The sequence below is a fragment of the Ctenopharyngodon idella genome, chromosome 15, assembly GCF_019924925.1.
Source record: "Ctenopharyngodon idella isolate HZGC_01 chromosome 15, HZGC01, whole genome shotgun sequence".
NCBI lineage: Eukaryota > Metazoa > Chordata > Actinopteri > Cypriniformes > Xenocyprididae > Ctenopharyngodon > Ctenopharyngodon idella.
Window position 1 is genome coordinate 12,424,263 of NC_067234.1, and position 24,701 is coordinate 12,448,963.

At 35.3% G+C, this 24,701-nt stretch overlaps 2 protein-coding genes across 3 annotated transcripts; both read left to right on the forward strand.

The window, feature by feature from the left end:
- Positions 1-1,082: 1,082 nt before the first annotated feature.
- On the forward strand, positions 1,083-10,504 carry dmac2 (distal membrane arm assembly component 2). Its single transcript, XM_051864085.1, has 6 exons — positions 1,083-1,222; positions 1,933-2,120; positions 2,321-2,401; positions 6,796-6,935; positions 7,821-7,983; positions 10,152-10,504. Exons 1-6 carry the CDS (start codon positions 1,205-1,207, stop codon positions 10,348-10,350), a joined length of 789 nt encoding a protein of 262 aa, XP_051720045.1. The 5' UTR covers positions 1,083-1,204; the 3' UTR covers positions 10,351-10,504.
- Positions 10,505-11,914: 1,410 nt separating this feature from the next.
- sirt2 (sirtuin 2 (silent mating type information regulation 2, homolog) 2 (S. cerevisiae)) lies at positions 11,915-24,178 on the forward strand. Of its 2 annotated transcripts, none has more exons than XM_051864074.1 (16): positions 11,915-12,036; positions 12,203-12,249; positions 13,310-13,364; positions 13,442-13,552; positions 13,770-13,811; positions 16,194-16,300; positions 16,396-16,452; positions 17,005-17,073; positions 17,521-17,650; positions 17,760-17,819; positions 18,278-18,333; positions 18,414-18,490; positions 19,939-19,990; positions 20,084-20,151; positions 22,735-22,801; positions 22,912-24,178. In XM_051864074.1, the coding sequence occupies exons 1-16, from the start codon at positions 12,027-12,029 to the stop codon at positions 23,044-23,046; spliced, it is 1,143 nt and encodes a 380-aa protein (XP_051720034.1). In that variant the 5' UTR covers positions 11,915-12,026; the 3' UTR covers positions 23,047-24,178. The 2 variants fall into 2 exon arrangements, with proteins under 2 accessions (XP_051720034.1, XP_051720035.1); XM_051864075.1 differs by having other exon boundaries at positions 13,313-13,364.
- Positions 24,179-24,701: the final 523 nt, after the last annotated feature.

Here is a 24,701-nt window from a genome sequence, read left to right on the forward strand (position 1 = left end):
TTATGGTCAGCGGCCATTATTGACTCTGTTGTAGTACTGATATTATGTAAAAGACTATTTCACTAAACCATTTCACAACTGTAAAATAACCTGCAAAGTAATTTAATGTTGTTAAAGACCTTTATGTCAAAAGATCAAGGCAAATTTGATTTCTCATGTCATGACCCCTTTAAAAAATAACTTTACCATCATAACATTTTTGGCACAGTAGTTATAAGCCCTGGCAAATGTATTTTCATATAACTGTAGCTGATGTGAGAGTGGTCCAAAGACAAACCTTTTGGAGGTGTGAAAGCTCTTTGTTTTCATCCACTTGGACTACTTGCCTTCAGTACTAGGAAAAATCTAATTTTGGATTTCCACAATAAATCTTGCATCAGATGGTATGACCCACACAGAGATCACCATTATCAGTCAGTCTGGGATTACATGAAGAGACTGAAGCAACTTCTCCAAGTAGGGGTCGGAGAAACGGAGCTTTCCGAAACTCTGAATCAATTGAACCAATTGCTTCGCAAAATGATTCACTGTTTCAAAGCGCTCAAAATACCACACGATGGCGACATCTGCTGGTCAAAACATGTAAATGCAACGAAAACTCAAACATGCCAACTGATAACAGCCAGGCACATGAACAATTTATTTCATGATGACACCTCTCTGCTGAAAAATCCAGCTAAAACTAGCCTAAGCTGGTCAGGCTGGTTTTAGCTGGTCTCCCAGCCTGGTCATTGCTGGTTTTAGAGGGGTTTTGGTTAGCTAGGAGACTGGGAGACCAGCTTAAACCAGCTGAACACCAGCTAAGCCAGGCTGGGAGACCAGTTACTTCCATCTTAAACCAGCTAAGACCAGCCAACCAACTTAGGTTGCTTATAGCTGGATTTAATTGCAATTTTTTAAAAGTGTAATCTATTGAATCTACAAATCCTCAGATACCATTAAATATGAAATTCCAGTATAATATGCATTTTTTTTTTTTTTTTGCCTTCTTGTTTTGTTAGTTTTATGAAAGGCTTTACTAATCAGGTTAATAACAGACAATTAACTACTACTGTTCCTTTTTATTATACAAATATGCCAATGAAATGTCTACTACGTTATAAAACTGATCCGAAATCAGTTAAAAAAAAAAAAAACGGTTCATGGGTTGACTGAGATCGCCCCCTAACGCCAAATCATTGAAATTATAGGAGAGAAAACAAAGATGGCAGCCTCCTTGCTGGTGAGTTGAATTGTCCTGCGTGCACACATTCAGTTTATTGATGAAATTGTTGTGGTTGTTTTTCTCCCCACAACACACGATGAAGTTTTACAGTACGATTGGTTCATTTTATAGTCGAGCACAAGTCACGTGTGTATAGTTATATACTAGCAAAATGCAACATGTTATACCATGGTAATGTAATGTTTTGTTGTTGTTGTTTTGTACCTGGTACCTTAAATCCCTGAATTTGAATCGATTACAGCAAACATGATGCAGAATTAAAATTTTCAAAGAAATTGCTCCAAGTGTCATGACTGTCATTTTCAGTACCAATTACCCATAAACATATTATGCAGCATCACATGGGGTATTTTCAGAAATATTAGATGCTGTAATAATCAATGTTTGAAATGCCACGTTTAGAAATGAATTAATTTCATGTTCAAGCTCATGAATTGAAAGAAGGCTGATTTAAACCTTTATAAATGTGATGGAACATGAATATGATAATCATCACTAACCATTATATATCACAGTACCATGATAATGACATGACTGATCTCTCATCCATGTACCATGATGAAACCACAGTACTTCTGTGAGGGCTGTAGGAGAAATTCATGCTACAGTTTCACATATTAATAGTCTACATTTAGCATCTTCGTAGTAGCATGATGTAGTAAAAGCTCTTTATGGCTCATATATTGCCCATCCGTCTCTTTGTAAAGTCTCATGGCGTGAGGAGATGTTCAGCACACATCTGTGCTGCTGCTGTCAGGAGGGGTTTGAGTTCAACTGCTCCTCCATCCGTCTCCAGCAGGGTCTTATTAAAACTCAGTCACTACTTCTATGATGTGGAGAGCATTGTAGGTTGGAACGACTGGGCAAGGACAAAACTGGTCAGACGCAAGAATAAGTAAGTGCCAGTGTGTGTGTGCTGATGTATTTTGTCATATTGTCTTGTGTAGCACTGTAAATGAAGACTGTAGTGGCTGTGAGAAGTGCCTGTTCTCTGTATATTGTCATTTTTATTTATTTACTTGTTTTGTTTATACTGAAATTTTGACTTTAAGATTTTATTTATTTATTTATTTATTTTTTTTGCATTTTTTGTAGGTTTTTTTGTTATGCCCAGCAGAAGTTTGGTGATAATATTGGAGCGGCCTATTATATTCTGACTCTCAGAGGGAGCTTCAGGTAAGATCAGTGATGGGACTAGGGTTACAAAGGGGCGGAAAGTTTCTGGTAAATTTCCGGAAACTTTCCACGGGACCTTAACCTGCATGGGGAATTTTGGAAATATGCCAATTTGGAAACTTAAAAGGAATTTACAGGAATTTATGAGAATTAATTGAAAATGTTAGGAAATTTAAATAGATTTTATATAAATTTATATAAAATGTATCATATACAAACATAAATATAAACACTTTGTTTAGTCATAATAACATGAATTGCATCATTGCATCCAATGAATTCTAATTTAGTAAATATGTAAAATAAATATATTTTTATTGCAGCAATTGTTATGCAAGTGTTATTTATATCACTGTCACATGATCCTTCAGAAATCATTCTAATATGCTGATTTGATACTCAATTATCAATGTTGGAAACAGTTGTGCTGCTTCATATTTTTTAATAACCTGTGATACTTTTATCAGTATTTATTGATGCATAAAATGTTAAAGAACAGCATTTATTCAAAATATAAATCTTTTCTAACAATACAAGTCTTTTAAATCACTTTTTATCAATTTCACACATCCTTGCTGAATAAAAGTATTCATTTCTTTCAAAAAAAAAAAAAAAGACTGACCCCAAAATTTTGAACTGTAGTGTTATATTTTTATTCATCAAAGAATCTTGAAAAAAAGTATCACAGGTTATAAAAAATATTAAGCAGCACAACTGTTTCCAACATTGATAACTGAGTATCAAATTACCATATTAGAATGATTTCTGAAGGATCATGTGACACTGAAGACTGGAGTAATGATGCTGAAAATTCAGCTTTGATCACAGGAATACATTATATTTTACAATATATTCACATAGAAAACAGCTCTTTTAAAATGTAATAATATTTCACAATATTACTGTTTTTTTCCCCGTACATTCTGATCAAATGTGCATGTGATTAAGGAATGTGCAGGGTAAAAATTAAACTGAAATTGCATTAAATCTGTTTTTTTTTTTAACCAAGATTATGCTGCAAGATGTTTGTTTAATTTCCTGTTAATTCCCATGGAAAGTTTCCAGCCTTAAAAATTCCCGGAATTTTGCAACCCTAGATGTTACGCCCATTTTTTTTAATATCCTATACTTTTATGCCTGTTAATTAATTGAAAAAATACATTATAATGAATTTCAAACATTGTTTAATTGAATACACCTTTTTATACTGAACCTTTTTTTTTAGATTCTGAACTCAAATTAATTGAGGGCATGAAGTCAGAAATGTCAGTGTGATACAAAATGAAGAAAAAACATTAAAAGAATGGGTAACACTTTACAATAAGTTTTTATTTGTTAACATTATTGAACTACATTAGTCTTCATGAGCTACTGTAACAGTTAACAATACTTCTACAGTATTTATTAATCTTAGTTAATGTAATATCAGCCTTTACTAATACATTTCTGGTGCTCCTCGTGTGGCTCTTAAAAATGACAGACTTTTTTTTTTATTTCAATATATTATATTTTAGTTTGATAATGTTTTTTAATGTTTTGTATTTTTAGGGGATTTTATGGTACTAAATTATATTTATGCAGTAGTTTTAATTTATTCACTTTTTGAGCATGGACCTGAAAATGAAATTTCCACCTTAAACTGTCATAAATTTTGAATCTCTGGAGCACAGACTTAAATTGATAGTTCACCCAAAAATGAAAACTATGGGAGTCAATGGGGTCCATCAACTGTTTGGTTACCAACATTCTTCAAAATATCTTCTTTTGTGTTCAGCAGAAAGAAGAAATTAGATTTCTGTTTCCAATGCAATAATTTTTGACAGGACCATTTACCTTTTTTTATGTGCATTATTTATTTATTTATTTATTTATTTTTTGGTGTTCACATAGCAAGTGCCAAAACCTTTACCAAGTTTCATACCATTCCAATGAAGTGAAAAAAAAAAAATTAAAATAAGAAGTAATATTTTTTGGTCAAAAAGAGCACCAGAGGGTTAAGATCAAACGTTATATCTGTTCAGTAAGGAATAATTGTCTCCGGGCCGTTGAATTCTTAGAAAATAATGCACACCCAAAGTGGTAATGTGGCCATGACGCGTAGGGGAGTTACACCTCGGGTGTGCATTATTTTCTAAGAATTCAACGGCCCGGAGTCAATTATTCCGCTTATACTACGGTTACCACACCTCAAGACACTGTTCTGATGGTGTATTTCAAGACATTTGTCAGGTCTTCGTCCTTAAAACACTCTTGTGTGTGGGACTAATTTCTTACACATCTCATCCCAAGCCTCCGTTGCTCATTCCAAAATGTCATTTCAGAACTAGTAACAGAGGCTTGAGCCTTGATAGCAGAATAATACCGTTGATACAGATATTAACACAGAGAGAGAGAGCATAAGCAGCATATGAATTAGCCTACCTGATCTGTGCATCTCTAACAGTAGCAGTGTCTCTACTAATAGCAAAACTATAAGTTTATCTCATGAACCGCACAGTCATTACCTCACTGGTGAGTCATGTATCTTAAGTTGCTAAACTGTTTTACTAATTAATTCATCAGAGCAGCGCTGACCAAACGTTTCTGTGCAAGTGTGTGTCCGTACTATACAGTAGGCTACATGTCTTGTGTATGTTTGAAAGAGAGAGTGAGAGAGAGAGAGGGCGAGAGAGAGTAAGCACTTTGAGGACACAATAAAACGTATTTTGTGGCAAAAACCATGACAATAATTTGTCATTTTCATCCTATTGTTTACTATATTTATTTGCTTGGTCAGTGTCGTTGTGGATTTTGTTTCTTTTGCGGTTGTAAGCTGTAGGACCTATTGAAATAACTGAAATCATTTGGCGAGGTGATATAACTGCAATGCGGTCAAGACCTGCTAGAACTACTTTAGCTGTGCGTTTCCTTGAAAATAATTGCACACCTTAGAACGTCGGTCAACCAATCAGATTCGAACATTCAACAGCTCCGTAGTATAAGATTAGTTAATGCACTGTGAACTAACATGAACATTTTTATTAACTAACATTAACAAAGGTTAATAAATACTGTAAGAATATATTGCTCATTTTAAGTAAATGAATCGACTAATGCTAACAAATGAGACCTTATTGTAAAGTGTTACCCATAAAAAGAAATCCTTTAAGTAGTTTGGCTTAATATTTTATAATTATTTCTTAGAAAAAACAAACAAAACTGCTTAAAGGGTTAGTTCACCCAAAAATGAAAATAATGTCATTTATTACTCACCCTCATGCCGTTCCACACCTTCGTTCATCTTCAGAACACAAATTAAGATATTTTTGATGAAATCCGATGGCTCAATGAGGCCTGCATAGCCAGCAATGACATTTCCTCTCTCAAGATCCATTAATGTACTAAAAACATATTTAAATCGGTTCATGTGAGTACAGTGGTTCAATATTAATATTATAAAGCGACAAGAATATTTTTTGTGCGCCAAAAAAAACAAAATAACAACTTATATAGTGATGGCCGATTTCAAAACCCTGCTTCGTTAAGCTTCGGAGCATAATGAATCTTTTGTGTCTAATCATGATTCAGATCTCGTATCAAACCGCCAAACTGCTGAAGCTTCGGAGCGTTATGAATCAGCGGTTCGGAGCGCCAAAGTCACGTGATTTCAGCAGTTTGTCGGTTTGATACGAGATCTGAATCATGATTAGACACAAAAGATTCATAACGCTCCGAAGCTTCATGAAGCAGTTTTTTTAAATCGGCCAACACAATATAAGTTGTTATTTTGTTTTTTTGGTGCACAAAAATATTCTCGTCGCTTTATAATATTAATATTGAACCACTGTACTCACATGAACTGATTTAAATATGTTTTTAGTACATTAATGGATCTTGAGAGAGGAAATGTCATTGCTGGCTATGGAGGCCTCACTGAGCCATCGGATTTCAACTAAAATATCTTCATTGCCTTCCGAAGATTAACGAAGGTCTTACAGGTGTGGAACGGCATGAGGGTGAGTAATAAATGACATTATTTTTGGGTGAACTAACCCTTTAATTAATATTTGTCTGCCAAATGTGCACCAAAACCATGTGGTGCAACAAACATGCAGGAAAAAAGCAGGAAATTATATCATAGAGAGGACCTGCAGAATGTGTTATTATGGTCAATAAGTCCTTAAAATAATAATGGTATTAAAATTAATGATATAAAAGTTATTTAAAAACAATATGAAACCAACCAAAAAGTACATTTATAAGAATTTGGCTTGTTTTTAAATATATGTTTGAGCACTTTTATATATCATTGATTATAAAACGTTTATGAATCCATCCAGCTTCTTTCTACCTACTTGATTAGTTAAAAGCAGCCAGTAGACATGCTCAAATGCACAACCCCTGTGTCTCTCTAGATTTGCTGGCCAGTCTGAATGGTTTCGTCCAGACTCGAGAGGAAGATTCAGCTTTGACTTCATCAGCACACCTGACGCACAGATTGAGGAAGTGGATCTGAGTGGCACCCTAATAAACCATAATGGACTCGACAACCTTAGTAATCAACTTTTGATTTATATAAATATACACTTGTTGCATGAAGCACCGTGCTTCTCCTGATGTCTAAACCTTTGACCAGTCAAGCCAAATTATGTTCTTATCAATGTCATAACTCGTTTAGTGAGTTCCAGATCAAACCCATACAAAATCATGTTTCTAATTTAGCCTACTTGTGTATTTAATCATTTCCTTGATTTTATTATCACAGGAAATGGCACACATGAAATGTGAAACATCCACTGATAAAGAAAAATGACACAATATGGAAACATTTGAAGTTGTCCCCAACCCGTATGATTTTCTTTCATCTGCTGAACACAAAAGAAGATATTTTAAAGAATGTCGGTAACCAAACAGTTGATTGACTTCCATGGTATTTTTTTCCATATTGTTTGGTTATCGACATTCTTCAAAATATCTTCTGTGATCAGCAGAAGAAAGAAAATCATACGGGTTGGGGACAACTTGAGGGTGAGTAAATGATGACAGAATTTTCATTTTTGGGTGAACTCTCCCTTTAAGAGCTTGTGTATTTAAAGTGGCAGAAGACATAACAGCAGTGCAAGCTTATAATAAACAGAACGATATCATCCACTGGTGTGAACGCTAATATAGTTATCGTTCTTGGTGTGAATGGGCCTTAAGCCCTTCCATTCGTATCAATAAATGCTGTTTAAATCTATTCTGTCTATTCTGGGAGTTGTCATGATTGAATTTAATGTCATTGTATTGTTGATGAACAATATAGACATAGCCCTCGCTGAATCTAACTGGGACAAAACAACAAAACATATGATCCATATAAAGAATAATTGACCACTGAAGCATATTGTTGTGGTGTATTTTGTTCTATGGCTCACACAAACAAATTGTCTCTTTTCAGTAAAGCAGAATAAACTTCAGACGCTCTCTCTGCGAGGATGTCCTGAAGTGGACGACTGGTTCCTTGCACGTCTTCACGTCTTTGGAGAAAGTCTGGTGGAGTTAGATGTGTCCCACTGCTCTTGTGTCACTGTAGGAGGTCTCGCTGCGTTACAAAACCTCAGGTGATTTAAACAGTCTTCAGGTGTGACTTATGCTTAAATGAGGGCCAGCCTGAAAATACTGTTTTTATTAGGGGCCAAGCACTGAAGGTGTGATGGCACCTATTGCGTCCGTTGGCGTTCTTCTTCTTATTATTATTATTATTCCACTCTGGGAGTCTATGGCAGCCCATAGAACCACTTTCGGGAAAGTTATGAAATTGGTACACTGATAGAGGACAGTCCCAACATTAACTACAGCAAATTTGGTGTCTCTAGATCAAACTCTCTAGCGCCACCACTTATCCAGAGTTTCACTCATGTTTACGTTAATAACTTTTGAACCAATAGGTCTAGAAACAAAATACTTTCCTCTGATTCCTTGGCTCAATATGATTCAGTTGCACCCTGTGACGTCATTTTCCATCATTTCCGCCAAATTTTCCTGCAAAAAAAAAAAAAAAAAACTTTTTCAAACTCCTAGACGGTTGCTCCAATTTTCATGAAAATCAAATCAGATTATCTTCAGTCTGTGCTGGCAAAAAGTTATCAAGTTTTTCGATAAACCCAACCATTCTCGAATAACGCACAAACAAATTCAAAGAAGAGCATGCCAAATTGGATGTGAGCCTGTATCTCTGCAACGCTTTAGCGTATTCAGACCAAACCTGGTATGTCATCACAAGCATGACCTGAGGCTACATGCTGCGTTTCGGCACAGCACCACCTACTGGTCTGGAGATAGCAAAAATGGCTATTTTTGCTTATAACTTTGGCCAACGGTTTGGCCAAAAAATATAAAACTGGTCTTGTTAGATTCGGGGAGGCATGCCGAGTCAGATGATATCCAATTTTACCATATCGGCCATTTTGGGCGTTGGCCATTTTGCATTTTGTAACAAAATGCTGTATTTTTTTGAATGCATTAGCGTATCATTAAAGGGTTAGTTCACCCAAAAATGAAAATTCTGTCATTTATTACTTACCCTCATGCCGTTCCACACCCATAAGACCTTCGTTAATCTTCGGAACACAAATTAAGATATTTTAGTTGAAATCCGATGGCTCCGTGAGGCCTTCATAGGGAGTAATGACATTTCCTCTCTCAAGATCCATAAAGGTACTAAAGACATATTTAAATCGGTTCATGTGAGTACAGTGGTTCAATATTAATATTATAAAGCGACAAGAATATTTTTGGTGCGCCAAAAAAACCAAAATAATGACTTATTTAGTGATGGCCGATTTCAAAACACAGCTTTATGAAGCTTCGGAGCATAATGAATCAGTGTATCGAATCATGATTCAGATCGCGTGTCAAACTGCCAACGGCTGAAATCACGTGACTTTGGCGCTCCGAACAGCAGATTCGACACGCTGATTCATTATGCTCCGAAGCTTCCTGAAGCAGTGTTTTGAAATCAGCCATCACTAAATAAGTCATTATTTTGGGGTTTTTTGGAGCTCCAAAAATATTCTCGTCGCTTTATAATATTAATATTGAGCCACTGTACTCACATGAACCGATTTAAATATGTTTTTAGTACCTTTATGGATCTTGAGAGAGGAAATGTCATTGCTCCCTATGAAGGCCTCACGGAGCCATCGGATTTCAACTAAAATATCTTAATTTGTGTTCCGAAGATTAATGAAGGTCTTACGGGTGTGGAACGGCATGAGGGTAAGTAATAAATGACAGAATTTTCATTTTTGGGTGAACTAACCCTTTAAGAAACTACCGAAAGAAGACAACGCCATCTAGTGGTGAAATCAAATATTCATATGCTCATAACTTCTGATGTGGTTGACTTATTTTCATCGGAGTCATCACCTTAAATTCCTGAATCCTTGCCTTGGGATTTAGCGTTAAAACAACGTTCATGAATATCTTCGAAACCGTTTGTCCGATCGAGATGAAACCACCGTAGGAAATTCGGAGACATAGGTCATTGGCAATATATTGAAGCCCAAATGCCAAAATTTTGATAGTAAGTGGCAAAAACTTGCAATAAAAGTTGTGCATGGGTCATTTTTATGTACTCATACATCTACATGTCTGTAAATCCTAAATTAAATGAGATATTTTCACCAAATTTGACTTATTTATGGGCACACTCTAAGGACACATAAAAAGTGGTGGTATTGCGTTTGTTGGTGGCGCTATAACTAACAAAATATAACCCCCCCCCCAGAAAGCTACAGCGTCTGGACATTTCCGGACTTCCACGGCTGCAGAGTCCAGGCCTGGTCCGGATTCTGTTGGAGGAAATGCTGCCGGACTGTCAGGTCACTGGAGCTGAATACGAGCAGGGCCTGATCCAGCCAGACAGCCAAGAGCAAAAAGAGGATGATAATGAAGCTTCCACAAACTCTGGAGTCAAACATATATAAACTACATGGCTGCTGACAATAGAGGCTTATAGTGTATTATTGTGTCATACCCATGAATGTTCTGTGTATTTATATATAACTGTTGTAAAATATATTGTAATTGATCATTGTTTTGAGACAGACACAATAAAGTTTTATGTGTAAATGTTGAGAACTTGTTAAAAACATGATTTATTCCATACAAGTTTACAGTACGTCCACTTTCAAGGTACTTACAGGGTACTTACCCACGAAAGTACTGAGCAATGTAACGTAGGTAGGTTTAGGGGTATTGTCTAGTTATTACCTTGTAGTGTCATTACTACAATAAGTACATAGTATACTTGCGAAACAGTATGAAACACTACTGTGGTGGTACATGGTAATACTATGGTACCATAAAAAAAAAGGTGTCAAGTCTAATTAGTCAAGTGGAGTAAATCCTGTAATCCTTTTTATGGAGGTGTGAGGATACAGAGCTAAGTGTTAGAAAGACTGAGGCACATGCAATGGAGAGGTGGATGAAGAAATCTCACTAGGTAATTTCTTTAATGTAAACATTTAAAATACCTTCTATTAAAAAAGATAAATATTAGTCTTAAAAGTTGACTTTACGGTTTCTGACGCAGTTGTTACAACAACATTTTCCTTGAAACGCATGCTTTGAACGTTCAAGTCCTCCTGGGAAGTTCGTATTTACGAGGGCAGGTGCGTTCCAGTCACTTTCGTCGGAGTAAAATGGCGGTGTACCTTCTCTTAATTAATTACACAAAAACACAGCACTTCTACTTCTAAAAAATAAAGAACGAATGTTGCATCAGGTGCGTTTTGCTTTTTATGTTTTTAATTAATTTATGAAGCCACTGTAAACTTTATCGTTACATATTATATTATAATGCTATCATATTTTGTGCAGGCAATTAGCTTACTTCGTTGTAAATAGAAAAGCCTGACAATATCCCTGCAATATTCCGCCATGTTTCTCACTGACACACCCCCTTCAATTTGTAAATACGATCTTTCCTTCGTGACTTGAACGCACCATTTTCCACCCGGAAGATCTGATTAAAAAAATTGAAAGAAAGGGAAATATTACGTAGAAAATAATAGCAATTTTGACAAAAAGACGAACTGGGCGTGCATTGGAGGCCCGGAAGTGTCTCTAATTGTTCGAATACGATAAATAAAATATTAAATAGCTATTACATTTCAAAGTTTCATTATGCCGGTGTAAATTATTTATGATCGACACTTACAAGAATCATTTAGACGGCATTGTCATGCGATACTTGTTACTTTTCTCCTCACTTCCAGGGAGGACCAATCACAGTCGTTTGTGATGACTGGATATGTGTTTTAATTATATAGACATTAGAAGGTTGGATTTTCATTCGTATGTCAGGTACCAATCCTTTACATTAATTCATTTAAATGATTATACTTTTAGCGTATATGTTTCTCCAGAAAGATAAAAACCGGCCTGAGATTTAAATGCAATTCAAAGGAGGATTCGGCAATCTGAGCCTCCACGCGCCCCCTCGAGGAACAACTGTTTAAGCGTTCTCTACCTATCAACATTAGCCACCAAAAGAAATATTAGCGACGCACACAAGCTTTGTCCCTTTAATAAAAACAGTGCTGTCATCTCTTAACTTTATGTGTTTTGGAGTTTTATAGTAGTGTTTGAAAGCGGATAGATGTCTGAAGGTAATATAATGATTATGTCTTTGTATATTTGGGTGTTGTCAGATCCACTTAGCCTTTAGCAAAAGAGAAAGCTAAGAGTGTTTTGGAAGTTTTTCGCTGTGTATGTGATTGGTTTTAGTTATTATGACAGTCACATCAGTGTGAAACGATTTATTGTGTCCTGCAGAGGTTTCTAAGAGGGCAGAAGAGGAGGCTGAGACACCAGATCTCGAGGTACAGTTCGTACATGGATATAAACATTACACATAAGATGACACGACACTCAACACATCATTATACTAATCAAGGGCATGTACCATAGTAATACCATGTTATTTGGGGCTTGTACAATGCATTTTTTTACTTGGACCTTGGAAATGACATGCTATTCTTTGAAGTTTATCAAAATAACATGGTATTACCATTTGTGCCATTACTTTACCATGGTAGTGCTACATTATTATTATAAATATTAACATTATTATTAGCCTATATTTTTCAGTGGTTAAAGGTAAGTAAAAATAGAATAATACAAACAAGTGATAATTAATTCGATTAATAAAAATGCTTGTTTTACACAATATGTACTACAAAAAAAATCACTAAATATTTTAAAAATAGAAATTGAAAATTTAAAAGCTACCAATAGAATTTGAAACTGACACGAATCAAACTAATACTTCTGTTAATAAAGCAGGCCTATTTATCAACCAATGCTAATAATAAAAAAAAAGAAGCCAAATTTCAGTTTCAGTTTCGGAAGTGACAAAAATGCGGTACACATTTTTTACATAAAGTTTCATGATTTAAAAATAAAATATAAAATATATATATTTTTTAACTTCACTTCTTTAAAAAATCAAATATATTTTTAAAAACAACAATGGAAAAAATTATTTCAACATCATTTTCACAAGTTGAAATTTAGGGGTTAGGGTTCAGGACAGCAACCTCCCAATTGAAAGTACCCAATAAATGATGATTTTATATATATTAAGCTTACTGATATTTTAAATATTATTGTGGGATTCAATAGATAATAGAAGGATCTTAGTAAACATCTAAAATTTGAATGCTTAAATGCTTTTTAAAAGTGTTTTTTAAAGGGACAGCAGTTTGCACCAGTTCTGTAGAATGGCCCATATAGGAAATGAATATGTGAGACAAGTATATTTAGTGAACATCCACCATGTGCAGTTCACCCTTTATTTTCGCTGCTAATATATTACAAAGACAAATTTTAGAAGTGCATTGGTGGATTGGTCATCTCTGTAATTTGTTTGACTCTTTTCAGCAGGGTCAGTCTGACGACAGCAGTGACGAGGGCGACGCTTCAGGAGACACTGAGAGTATGTTTCAAGGAATTTCTCTTTTAAGTGCATTTAAAGAGCTCATGTGATCTTAGCTAAAGTCAGATATTTTTCAGTGGATTTCCTGCGCAGTCTCTTCTCACGGACTCTTGGCCTGAGTCCTGGAGACAAAGTCTTGGATGAGCTGACCTTGGATGGGGTCGCACGCTATATCCTGAGTGGCAAATGTGAGTTGACTTCTCAGATGAGGGTGGTAGGTCTGAAGTGTGCCATTTTTTCGATGTTAAAATACCATTCAATATGTACAGTCAACTAGTAAGCCAGTTGAAGGTTGGCTTCCTGAACAGTGTGTAAACACTGTAGTGCTGTAGAAATATGACTCTGTTTGAGGGTTATTTAGAGTCGATTGTTTAGTAAGTTAGATGTGTCTGTCTGTGTCAACAGGCAAGAACATTATCTGTATGGTTGGAGCTGGAATATCTACATGTAAGTAAATATCTTATCATAAAATGCAATTTTCTTAAATTAAGTGTAGTCATTTTTTTTTTTAAATAGATCATATCCTGATCCTATTTTTTAAAGTCCCCCTGTGGTGAAAATCAAGTTTTTAATGTTGTTTATATGTCTGTGTGGTGTTTTTAATATCCTTTAAGACAAACCATGTGCAAATTCATATGTCAACACCATTGCTGAGTATTTTCTGTTTAAAACTGCAGTGGTGTCTGTGACGTCACAAACTACCTCGTAACCAATCACATCAACGTGGCGGCGAGCATTAGCATATCATTAACTGACAGCTCTGAAGCAAGGGAGTCGTGTAACATTAGCAACACATTATTAGCTGTTTGATAACATAGTCAAGCAAAAGGCTAATATTAATTAGCGTTATGTTTCCGATGTTGTAAAGAGCGATACCATTGTGCAGCGTTTACCTCAGTAAGTTGACAGAGTGGATCTCTGGGCTGGCGTGAGTGAGTGGAGGCGGGGTTAATTTGCATATTCATTGATCCGAGTATATTAAATGAGGCAAAGGTGTAGAGTTACATTCAAGCTATTTTAAGGCATGAAGAATTTTTTTTTTTACAGGAAAAAACATTTAAATATGTTATTTTGGTGATCAAAGATGAGTTTTAAGGGATAAAATTATTGACTACAGGGGGACTATAATGAGAGTCCCTTTAAGTATAACTTCTGGCCAAGGTTTCTTGCTTAAAAACAGTCATAATTTAGGTTTTTAGACCATTTCCTCTCTCTAATTCTTACAATTAAACAGGCTATAATATATATATATTTCTGCTGTTTTATAGAGTTCTGTAAAAAAAATAAAATAAAAATAGGAGACCACTGCAAAATTATGGGTTTCTCTGGATTTACTATTTATAAGTATGCGTTTTTGTAAAATTAACATTTTTGTTTTATTATATTAACTACTGATAAGATTTATGCCAAATTTCAAATAAAAATATTGTCATTTAGAGCATTTATTTGAGAAAATGATAATTGATCAAAATAACAAAAAAAAAAAAAAAAAAGATGCCAGACCTCGAATAATACAAAGAAAACAAGTCAAGTCATCTTTATCAAAGACTATAGATTTAGAAAAACGATTCACTCCTATTAGTAATGAATAGGAGAAACTGCAACACGCAATATGTTAGAATAAGTCCCTCCTTTTAAGTAAAAGAGCCAATCGCTAATTGATAAAGTCATTGCGTCACTGCAGCTGCCTTTAGAAGCTCCGGTTCCCATAAAAACCTGAGACCACTTAGCGCATTGTCTCGTCTAGAAACAACATTTATGGGACAGTTCATGTCAAATTTTGTTGCTGATTTGAAATATGTTATTTAATTGTGAGTTCGCCAAGCAGTTTTTGAGATTTCAGGATTCCCCCATTCAAGTAGATAGGACTTGGGTTTTGCGTTGCAAAATATGGCCGCCAATACAGATTGTTTCAAAGCAACTTTACAGTGTAAACAGGAAAATGATGATCAATGATGGAAACAGAGTTCAATTCTGCTGTAAAGCAGCTTGAAAAGACAATAGTGTCATTGTTCAGCTGAAATCAGTTCGGTGTTGATTCAGTTCAGTTCAATAACTGTGTAAAATTATGAAATGAGTTCAGTTCATCTATAAAGCAGCTCTCTAGAAAAGAGTGATGTCATCGTCCAGCTCAGTTCAGTTCTCATCTATTAGTGTCAGTGCAGTCAGATAAATAATGTTGAAAATTTTGTATCCCCAACTAAGCAAGGCAGAAGTGGCAGTGGCGAGGAACCCAAACTCCATCTGGTGACAAAAATGGAGAAGAAACAACACAATACTAATGTTTTGGCTTCAGAAGAGCTACATATGGCAATTTATCTGTTCAATAAAATACCCTACTCACCTGTTGAGTAATAAAAACGCCATTATGTCCGCGTCACTTTTACAACATTTCAAATCCCTAAGTCATCGCCATCGCCATCTCCAAAATTCTTGTTTTATTACGAGCTCTGTCTCTGTTCAGGGTTTGTTTAAAACAGGTGTTTCCTCTGGTGGTTGTAGATTCAGCGGCTCCATGTCAACCTTTCTCACTTGTTGTGATAACTAACCTCTGCCACTTCCACACCAGACACACGTATATGACAAGAAACGCACTGGCAAGTGGTGCATGTATGCAATTTTTCCACAAAAACCATCCCGTCAGGTCTAAAATATAAACACTTATAATAGGCTTACCGTAGTGAATCAGGGTAAGAGAAAAACATGGAAGAAGGATTGATGATGTATTATTTATCATTATTTAAATTTTGTAAAAAAAAAAAAGAAAGAAAATTGCATAGTGCACCTTTAATTAACCTGTAACCTTTAATTAATCTCTTCATAATTTAGCTGCTGGAATCCCAGATTTCCGCTCTCCTGGCACTGGTCTGTATGCCAATCTGCAGAAGTACAACCTGCCTTACCCAGAGGCCATCTTTCAGATTGACTATTTCAAGGTCTGACTGTGATTCTGAAGAAATGCTGCAGTCTTACTCTTATTGTTTGTCATCTAAGAGGACACAAGTCACATTTGAAAGTCTTTTTTCCCCAGAAACATCCGGAGCCCTTCTTTGCTCTGGCCAGGGAGCTTTACCCAGGACAGTTTAAGGTAAGTTTATGAATCTTCTCTGACATACATGGTTCAACAGTGAAATTCTGTCATAAATGAAATCAAATCAATATACTCTTTTGTCTTGAATTGCTTTTTTTTTTTTTGTTGTTGTTGTTGTTGTTCAAAAACCAATGAAAACGTCCCTCAAAACACTTTACAATAAGGTTTCATTTGTTATCATTAGTTAACTACATTAGTTAAAATGAAATCACAATGAACAATACTCCTACAGTATTTATTAATCTTGGTTAATTACTAATACATTATTAAAATCAAAAGTTGCATCTGTTAATATTAGTTAATGCACTGTGAACTAACATGAACGTTTTCATTAACTAACATCAACAGGTTAATAATTACTGTAAGGATATATTGCTCATTTTAAGTAAATGCACTAACAAATGAGACCTTATTGTAAAGTGTTACCAAAATCCATTGAGCCTAGCACCTTTAAATTTTAGACAGCAGTGTGGAAGAAGTATTTTTGTAATAGCAGTCATTCATTTGCAAGCATAGAATAAACTGTTGTATGCACTTTGGTTTCTCCAGCCCACAGTGTGTCACTATTTCATGAAGATGCTGAAGGACAAAGGCCTCCTGAGGCGCTGTTACTCTCAGGTAAGAGAGTGTTTGGCTGCATCCGAAATCACATACGCTCTCATGAGTAGGTACTTTTTTTGAATAAGAATTTAATTTGTGAGTGCTAAAAAACTACTGTCTATGTTGTTACTGTCATGTGACCTGCGTCAGTTACATCACTCCACTCCGGTGGCCTCGTGTGATAGTAAAATGTCCATTGTATGCACACTTCAGAATCTCACCGGAAGTAGTAAAGTCATCCGGGTACTTTTTGTGTACTCTTTTAATAGTACTGTGAATTCAAACCTCTTTTGTCACATACTGTTTTTCGCCTACTATATAGTAGGGAAGTATGCATGCAATTTCGGACACAGCCTTTGTGATATTGTTTGTAATTTTATACTATTATCAGAAAATAATTTTATATATATATATATATATATATTATTTTTTATATTATACAATTATTATTGTTTTTTTTTCCAGAATATCGATACTCTAGAGAGAGTTGCAGGTCTGGAAGGCGAGGACCTGATTGAAGCTCATGGTACATTTCACACGTCTCACTGCGTGAGCTGCTTCTGTCGTAAGGAGTACACCATGGACTGGATGAAAAGTACAGTATTGAACACTGACATTTCTCTGTGGTTTCTGGTTTCGGTTTTAAATGAGATGTGGGAATGTAGTTCACTTCACTATTCATATTCCATGTTTCTGACTCACAGATAAAATATTCTCTGAAGATATTCCTAAGTGTGATTCCTGTGGAAGCCTGGTAAAACCTGGTAAGAGCAACCGTTTATAAGAACTTCTAAGAACAATAATAATATCTAGAGCTTTCTTTTTCTCATTAGCTATAGTTTTGAATTTGATTTGGATTTAAGACATAGCTCACCCAAAAAATGATAATCCTGTCATCATTTATTCACTCTCATGTCGTTCCAAAGCTGTATGATTTTCTTTCATCCACTAAACACAAAAGATATATTTCAGAATCTCAGAGTTGCTCTTAGCATACAAATAAATTGAATAGGGAATGACTATTTTTATGGCGTAAAAGTGTAATAGAAATAGTCCATATAGGCTGTGTGCTAATTCCTAGTCTTGTGAAACCATACAAGCTTAGTGTGAGAAACAGCCCGATATTCATTCAATCTTTAAATTGCTTTCATTGGTGACTAGCCTCTCCTTATTTTCTGATGGTTTTAGCCTCTTTGTGGATGTATTTCTTGTTCTTTTTTAGATATTGTGTTTTTTGGGGAAAATCTACCTGCCCGATTCTTCACTTCCATGAAGATGGTGAGAATTCAGCTTATCTTAAAGCCAGGCGTTCCACATTCCCAGTTAGACTCTTACTGTCAATCCTCTGTGTACCGCAGGACTTTCCTCGATGTGATCTTCTCATCATAATGGGCACATCCCTACAGGTTCAGCCGTTCGCATCACTAGTCAGTAGGTAAGCATGTCTCCACGTATCCCTTGACCCCCACAAAATGTATGGATAATTGCTAGGGGTGTAACGGTACATGTATTTGTCCCGAACCGTATGGTATGGATGTCACGGTTCGGATCATACATTCAGACAACGAATACAGTCAGTCACACTCCAATCCAGAAGGGGGCGCGCGCCGTAATGCAACACTGCTTGCTATCTGCCACAGCCGGAAAAAGAGCAGAAGAAGAACAGCGCATACACAAATGACTTGAGCGCTTGAAAACAAAGTCCACTAGATAGTGCGCACGCATTGAATGCGTCTTTCTGCGCTCATGGCCCGAGAAGAATACTTTGAACACGAGGCATATATTATGCCCCCCAGTATATATTTAAGTAATTAAATTAATATAAATGTGCGATTAGTCGACTAATGGCTTAAATGAACAACTGCGAGTTGACTAGAAACATCTTTAGTCAGGGGCAGCCCTACTAACAATGCAATGCTCTGAGAACATGAACATGCACAAACGTGAACAACTCTCTGAACAGTTGACAGGCCAGCGCTGCAATGTCACAAGAGTTTTAAACCTTGGAAATTAAAATATTCAAGCGCAAGAAGACACAAAAGAGAGCTCAATTAGTTACTTGGATGCGTTCACACACATCCGAAGCACGCGCCCAGAAAGCTGTGTCTCAGACAGTGCTCAAATACTGAATTGAACTCTCCTTCACGTCTTCTTGTGCATGAACGGACAAATTCACATAAAAGTAAAAAATGCCCGTATCGTCGAGTATCCTAGTAAACATAGTTGTTTATGGCTTAAGTGAACGTAAACAATAGAGAAATATGTGCAGTATCAGTGTATTGGATCTGTGCATTCGGTCTTAAAGTGACAGCAGCCTAATATTCCTGCTGTTGTCTGTGTTTTTAATGTTAATCAAGCAAATAAAAAAAAAACAAAGAAAAAATTTTTACTAGCCATGGGCAGGTGAGGAAAAAAGTTAGTTTTAGGCCCTGTATATCAGTCTGCTCTTATAATCTAATCAGAATGATAGAGTGATTTACCTGACTAGTACTTGTTCACGCTTTACCATGTGCTGATGATATGATTAGTCAAATTATGCTAGTCATTTTGTACCAGGGCCAAAAAACAATAAAATTTGAGTTTTTGTGATAAAGTTATTTCTTTCTTTTTTTTTTTTTGCCAATGAAGCTCTTTGCAATTATTTAAAATGCATCTGATCACTCTGCACAATAATCTAGAAATGATGTGAATCAACACCACAACAAACTAAAGCAGCAAACTTTGCGAAATGTATATGTCATATGTCACTGCCTAAACTTTTGTTCACGGCTGTACTGGGACTGTCTGAAAATGAATAATATTGGTTAATTTTATTTTCCTAAAAATAATATTGAATGATGCATACTAGAATTTTGTGCTCTGACTTCATTGTCTTGTCTACAGAGTGCCAAACAGCTGTCCTAGACTGCTCATCAATATGGAGAAAACCGGACAGGTCTGTAATTGGTAATCTAATTATGATAAACATTTGAATGAAACAAATTTGTTTTATAATTACATTTTTGCATTACGTGTCTTTCTCCGACAGTCGGAATTTGGCATGGGGTTATTTGCTTTTGGAGGAGGAATGGATTTTGACTCAGATAAAGCCTACAGGTGAGGCCTCCAAGTGTTTTCATGTTAAACAGGTCTGTTCACACAAAGAGCATTGTGAAGTGCTGGACAAAACAAGTACACAAACTATTCACACTGTTCCTGACATGATATTGAATTTAACCCTCTGGTGTTGTTTGGTCCTATTATACTAAATTTTTTTTTGTTTTTAAATCACTACTTCATCGGATTGGTACGAAACTTGATGACTCTTATGACAGTTGCTATGTGTCCACAAAAAAAATCGTGGACTTGATTCGAAAAAGCTAAATGGTCATAAAAAAAAAAAAGGAGTCACACGTTTAGTTTGTGATCAAAAATGGAAATGAATGGGAAATACACAAAAATACGAAAATACAGAGAATTTTTTTGTGCACACAATCTACAAATCATCCATGATGTAGAAAAACGTGCACAGCAATGAAGGGGTGACACTAAAATATCAAGAGTGCAAAATAGACACATTACACCCCCTCCCCCCCTCCCCAGACACACACATATAAACTAGTGTGACTGTAACACAAAGGAAGTTTTTGCAAATGTGTGAAATAAAATTAATAATTCAGCCACAATGCAGTAAGAACACAGACATCAAGGAAGGGGTTACACTATAAGACATTGAAAGTACAAAACACACAGACACACATACTCAAACACACACAGACACACACACTCAAACACACACACACACACACACACACACACACACACACACACACACACACACACACACAACACAGCTGGTGTGGCTGTAACAATATGGCAACATTGAGCCAGAAGACTCAAGTAAGAGGTTGAAATAAAAATGACTAACCTCTGATAAAGCATTCCTATTAATTTTTGTTACATTTTTTGTTGAATTTTTGTTATGTGTAACAAAATGTCTGTGTTCAGGTTGACTGTAGTAAAATTAATGCAAAAACTGACACTTCAAATCAAAATTTCATAGAAAGAAAATCTAAACCTTGACAAAACGTTGTCTTTGAGAATGTCTAAATATATATCCAAATCCACAACTTATTTTTATTAAGTATTTTTGTCTAAAAAAAGAAGGGATCTAACCAGATCATATTCATTAATATTAATTTGGTAACACTTTACAATAAGGTTCATTAGTTAACATTAGTTAACTACATTAGTTAACATGAACTTATAATGAACTGCACTTCTACAGCATTTATTAATCTTTGTTAATGTTCATTTCAACATTTACTAATACATTATCAAAATAATGTTGTATTTGTTAACAGTTAATGCTGGATTTGTATTAATTAACATTAACAAAGATTAATTAATACAGTAACAAATGTATTGCTCATTGTTAGATAATACATTAATTAATCTTAACAAATTAACCTTATTGTAAAGTGTTACCATTAATTTTGAATATAGACACACCTTATATTACTGTAATTGTCTAGATTGGCAATATGTTTAATCTTAATATATTAAACCATTAAAATAAAGAAAAACCCCCCCCCAAAAAAAAAAACCAAACAGAACATGAATCTTTCAATTTGCCACTTCTATAATTCAAAGTGACATCAAAAACCACAAATCCCTTTACTCTAAGGCTATAAATGTCACAATCAGCTGTTTAGTTTTAATTCATTGTTTAGTAGAACAAATAACCACATGATGTTTCTCTGTCTGTCATTCTCTCTGATAAGCAGTTTAAATCAGTGCATTGACTGAGTGCTGTCTGACACTGTTCTCTCTACTGAGCAGAAAAAGGGCCTAGTGACTCCCCTGGTACCAGCAACATGTGAGAAGTGGCGGTACACTACAGCTTAAAATATAGAATTGCCGGTTCGAGCACTATATATAGAGCTATTCAGGCATCTAGTGGCTACACCATGGCTTTACAGATGTTTTTCTATTTTTACTCCCACCAGATGGCACTAACCTGCCTTCAGAAATTGGATTTTAAAGGCATTGTGTCTATTTCAACATGAAATACTGCTTTAATTGAAAAGTAATTAAAAATATTGGGGAAAAAAACTGATAATAATTATTTCATAAATATTAATTATTCTCTCAAAATATAAAAGAAAAAAAGAAAATATTATTGAACAAAATATATTACATTAATTTAACTGAAAATAAAAAAGTTACATTTCAGGTGATCATGAACATGAACAACACCAGTATGACCCCCAAATGAACAATACCAGAGGGTTAAGTAGGTATAATATATGGTTCATGTCCCCATGATTTACTATTGATATAATAGGATATTGAACTTTTAGCTCTGTTAATGCAAATCATTTTTGAATGATTTATTATTCATTTAATTTCAGGGGGAAAAAAAAGATTTGTAATATAGAATTAGCCATTGAAAATTGACCAGTAAATGTGTGAAATTCAGGAATAAATGGCATGTGACAAATGACTCATATATATATCAGTACATCATTACATCAGCACTATTGAATATACCAAAAACATAAAACGTCTCAAGTATTTACGTTTTTAAAGGTTTAAAAAGGCAGGCACGTTTAAAAAGGCAGGTTGTGTGAATAAGCATTTAGACACGTTCATGTATTAGCGGGGTTTACGAAAACTGAATTTATTGATCGTTCACAGAGATGTGGCTCACCTGAGCACCTGTGATGATGGCTGCATGGCTCTTGCCGAACTGCTGGGCTGGAAAGTAAATACAGGCATATTCACATGCACATCTGACATTTCATTTAAATCAGTAACATTTTTCCCTTCTTAAACTATGCTTGTTGCATGAGATGTCACCCTTTTTGGTTTCAGGCAGACCTGGAGGAGATGGTGAAGCGTGAACATGCTTTGATTGACAGCAAAGATGCCAAAAAGAAAGACAAGGAAGCCAATCAGAGCCCCAGAAGCACTGAGGCGGAGCCAGGGAAGACTGACAAGACAGAATAACCAATCAGAGCATGCAGAGGGTTCACATGTCAGCCCTAATAGATCTATGTAACTCTGGCCTTCTCGCATCTACTGTCGATCATGTTTTTCTGTTTCTCTGAGCTCTTGTGTCTGTAATAGCAATATAGATACCATAGATATCATACAGAAACACACAGAGCTCAGACAGGAACCGAGAGATGGATAGACTTTAGCAGAAGCCTGGTTTTCTGCTTGGGCCAAGAGATTGATCTGATTCTGAAACACAATTATGAAAAACATAATGCTTTAAATGTAATTTTTTTTAAGTTGATAAGCTTGGCTTTATCACATAAGGTCTTGTTTAATCCCGCAGAAACAAATGTGGAATGACGCTAACACGGCTGTTTGATGGCTTGAAAAGTTCCTTATGTGTGAAACACTGGAAAACATGTGAGGTCACATTTAACTCCCCCTAATTTTTTTTTATTCTACATAAAGAAGATGAAGCATACTTTAAGGACCATGAAGATTTTTTTACACTGTGACATTATTTTAATTTAAGCAATGAGTGTTACTTTTAACCCCTTTTAATATTGTTTTAAATTATTAAATCAAATTTAACTTCAATTACTTCGGCTTTATAGAATTTATAGAAATATACAAAAGCAGTACAACAAATGATACCATTCCGTCTAAATTCTTTACCATTTAAATGCAATTTTTTTTGCACTACAATAACAAGAATTATATTTCTTTGCATTATGACAAGTTTGAGGTAAATTAGCAGGTTTCATGATATTCATCACCATAATTCTAATGATGGTGTACGACTTTCTGTCTCTGACCTTGTCAATAAGACTTTTGTTTGTCTGATCATTTAGTAGCCTATGATGTTATATTTTAAAAGAGTTAATTGATGAAAGTTTCTTTTAGTTAATTATTGCAGTATATTAACTATTCTAATACGTTTTTTTTTTCTTCTGTTGCTTATCTTTGGTTTTCGGAATGATATCCACCCCCATCCTTCAGTTGTGTAAGAGGAAGTTGGCCCAGTCGTGTTTTACAACATTACTATGATATCTGATTGAGCCCTAAGCAACCTCGTATGAGGAAACAAGTTTTATATGTGGTGTAATGTTGTCAAAAGGCATTAAAAAAGTCCATAAATGGATAGTTATTGTCCTGGTCAATACAGCATTCCAGTCATGCTAAAATACCTATAGTAACAGCTATGACACAAAACATATGACTGCGTAACACCCACAGGCCAACTATTAACCTTATTTTATGTGTCAGGTCCATATCTTTTAGCGCAAGGATGACCCCTTTTTAATTTGATTACTACTTGATGATTTTAAAAATTGTGTCCTTAAAGGGATAGTTCACCAGAAATGAAAATTTGACGTTTATCTGCTTACCCCCAGGGCATCCAAGATGTAGGTGACTTTGTTTCTTCAGTAGAACACAAATGATGATTTTTAACTCTAACCGTTGCGGTCTGTCAGTCGTATAATGCATGTCAATGGGAACTCCATCTACAAGAGTCAAAAAAAACATGCACAGACAAATCCAAATTAAACTCTGCGGCTCGTGACGACACATTGATGTCCTAAGACACGAAAAGATCATTTTTTACCTCTAATACACCACTATGTCCAACTGGCTTGAACATCTTGTTGGTGAGGTCTAAAAAT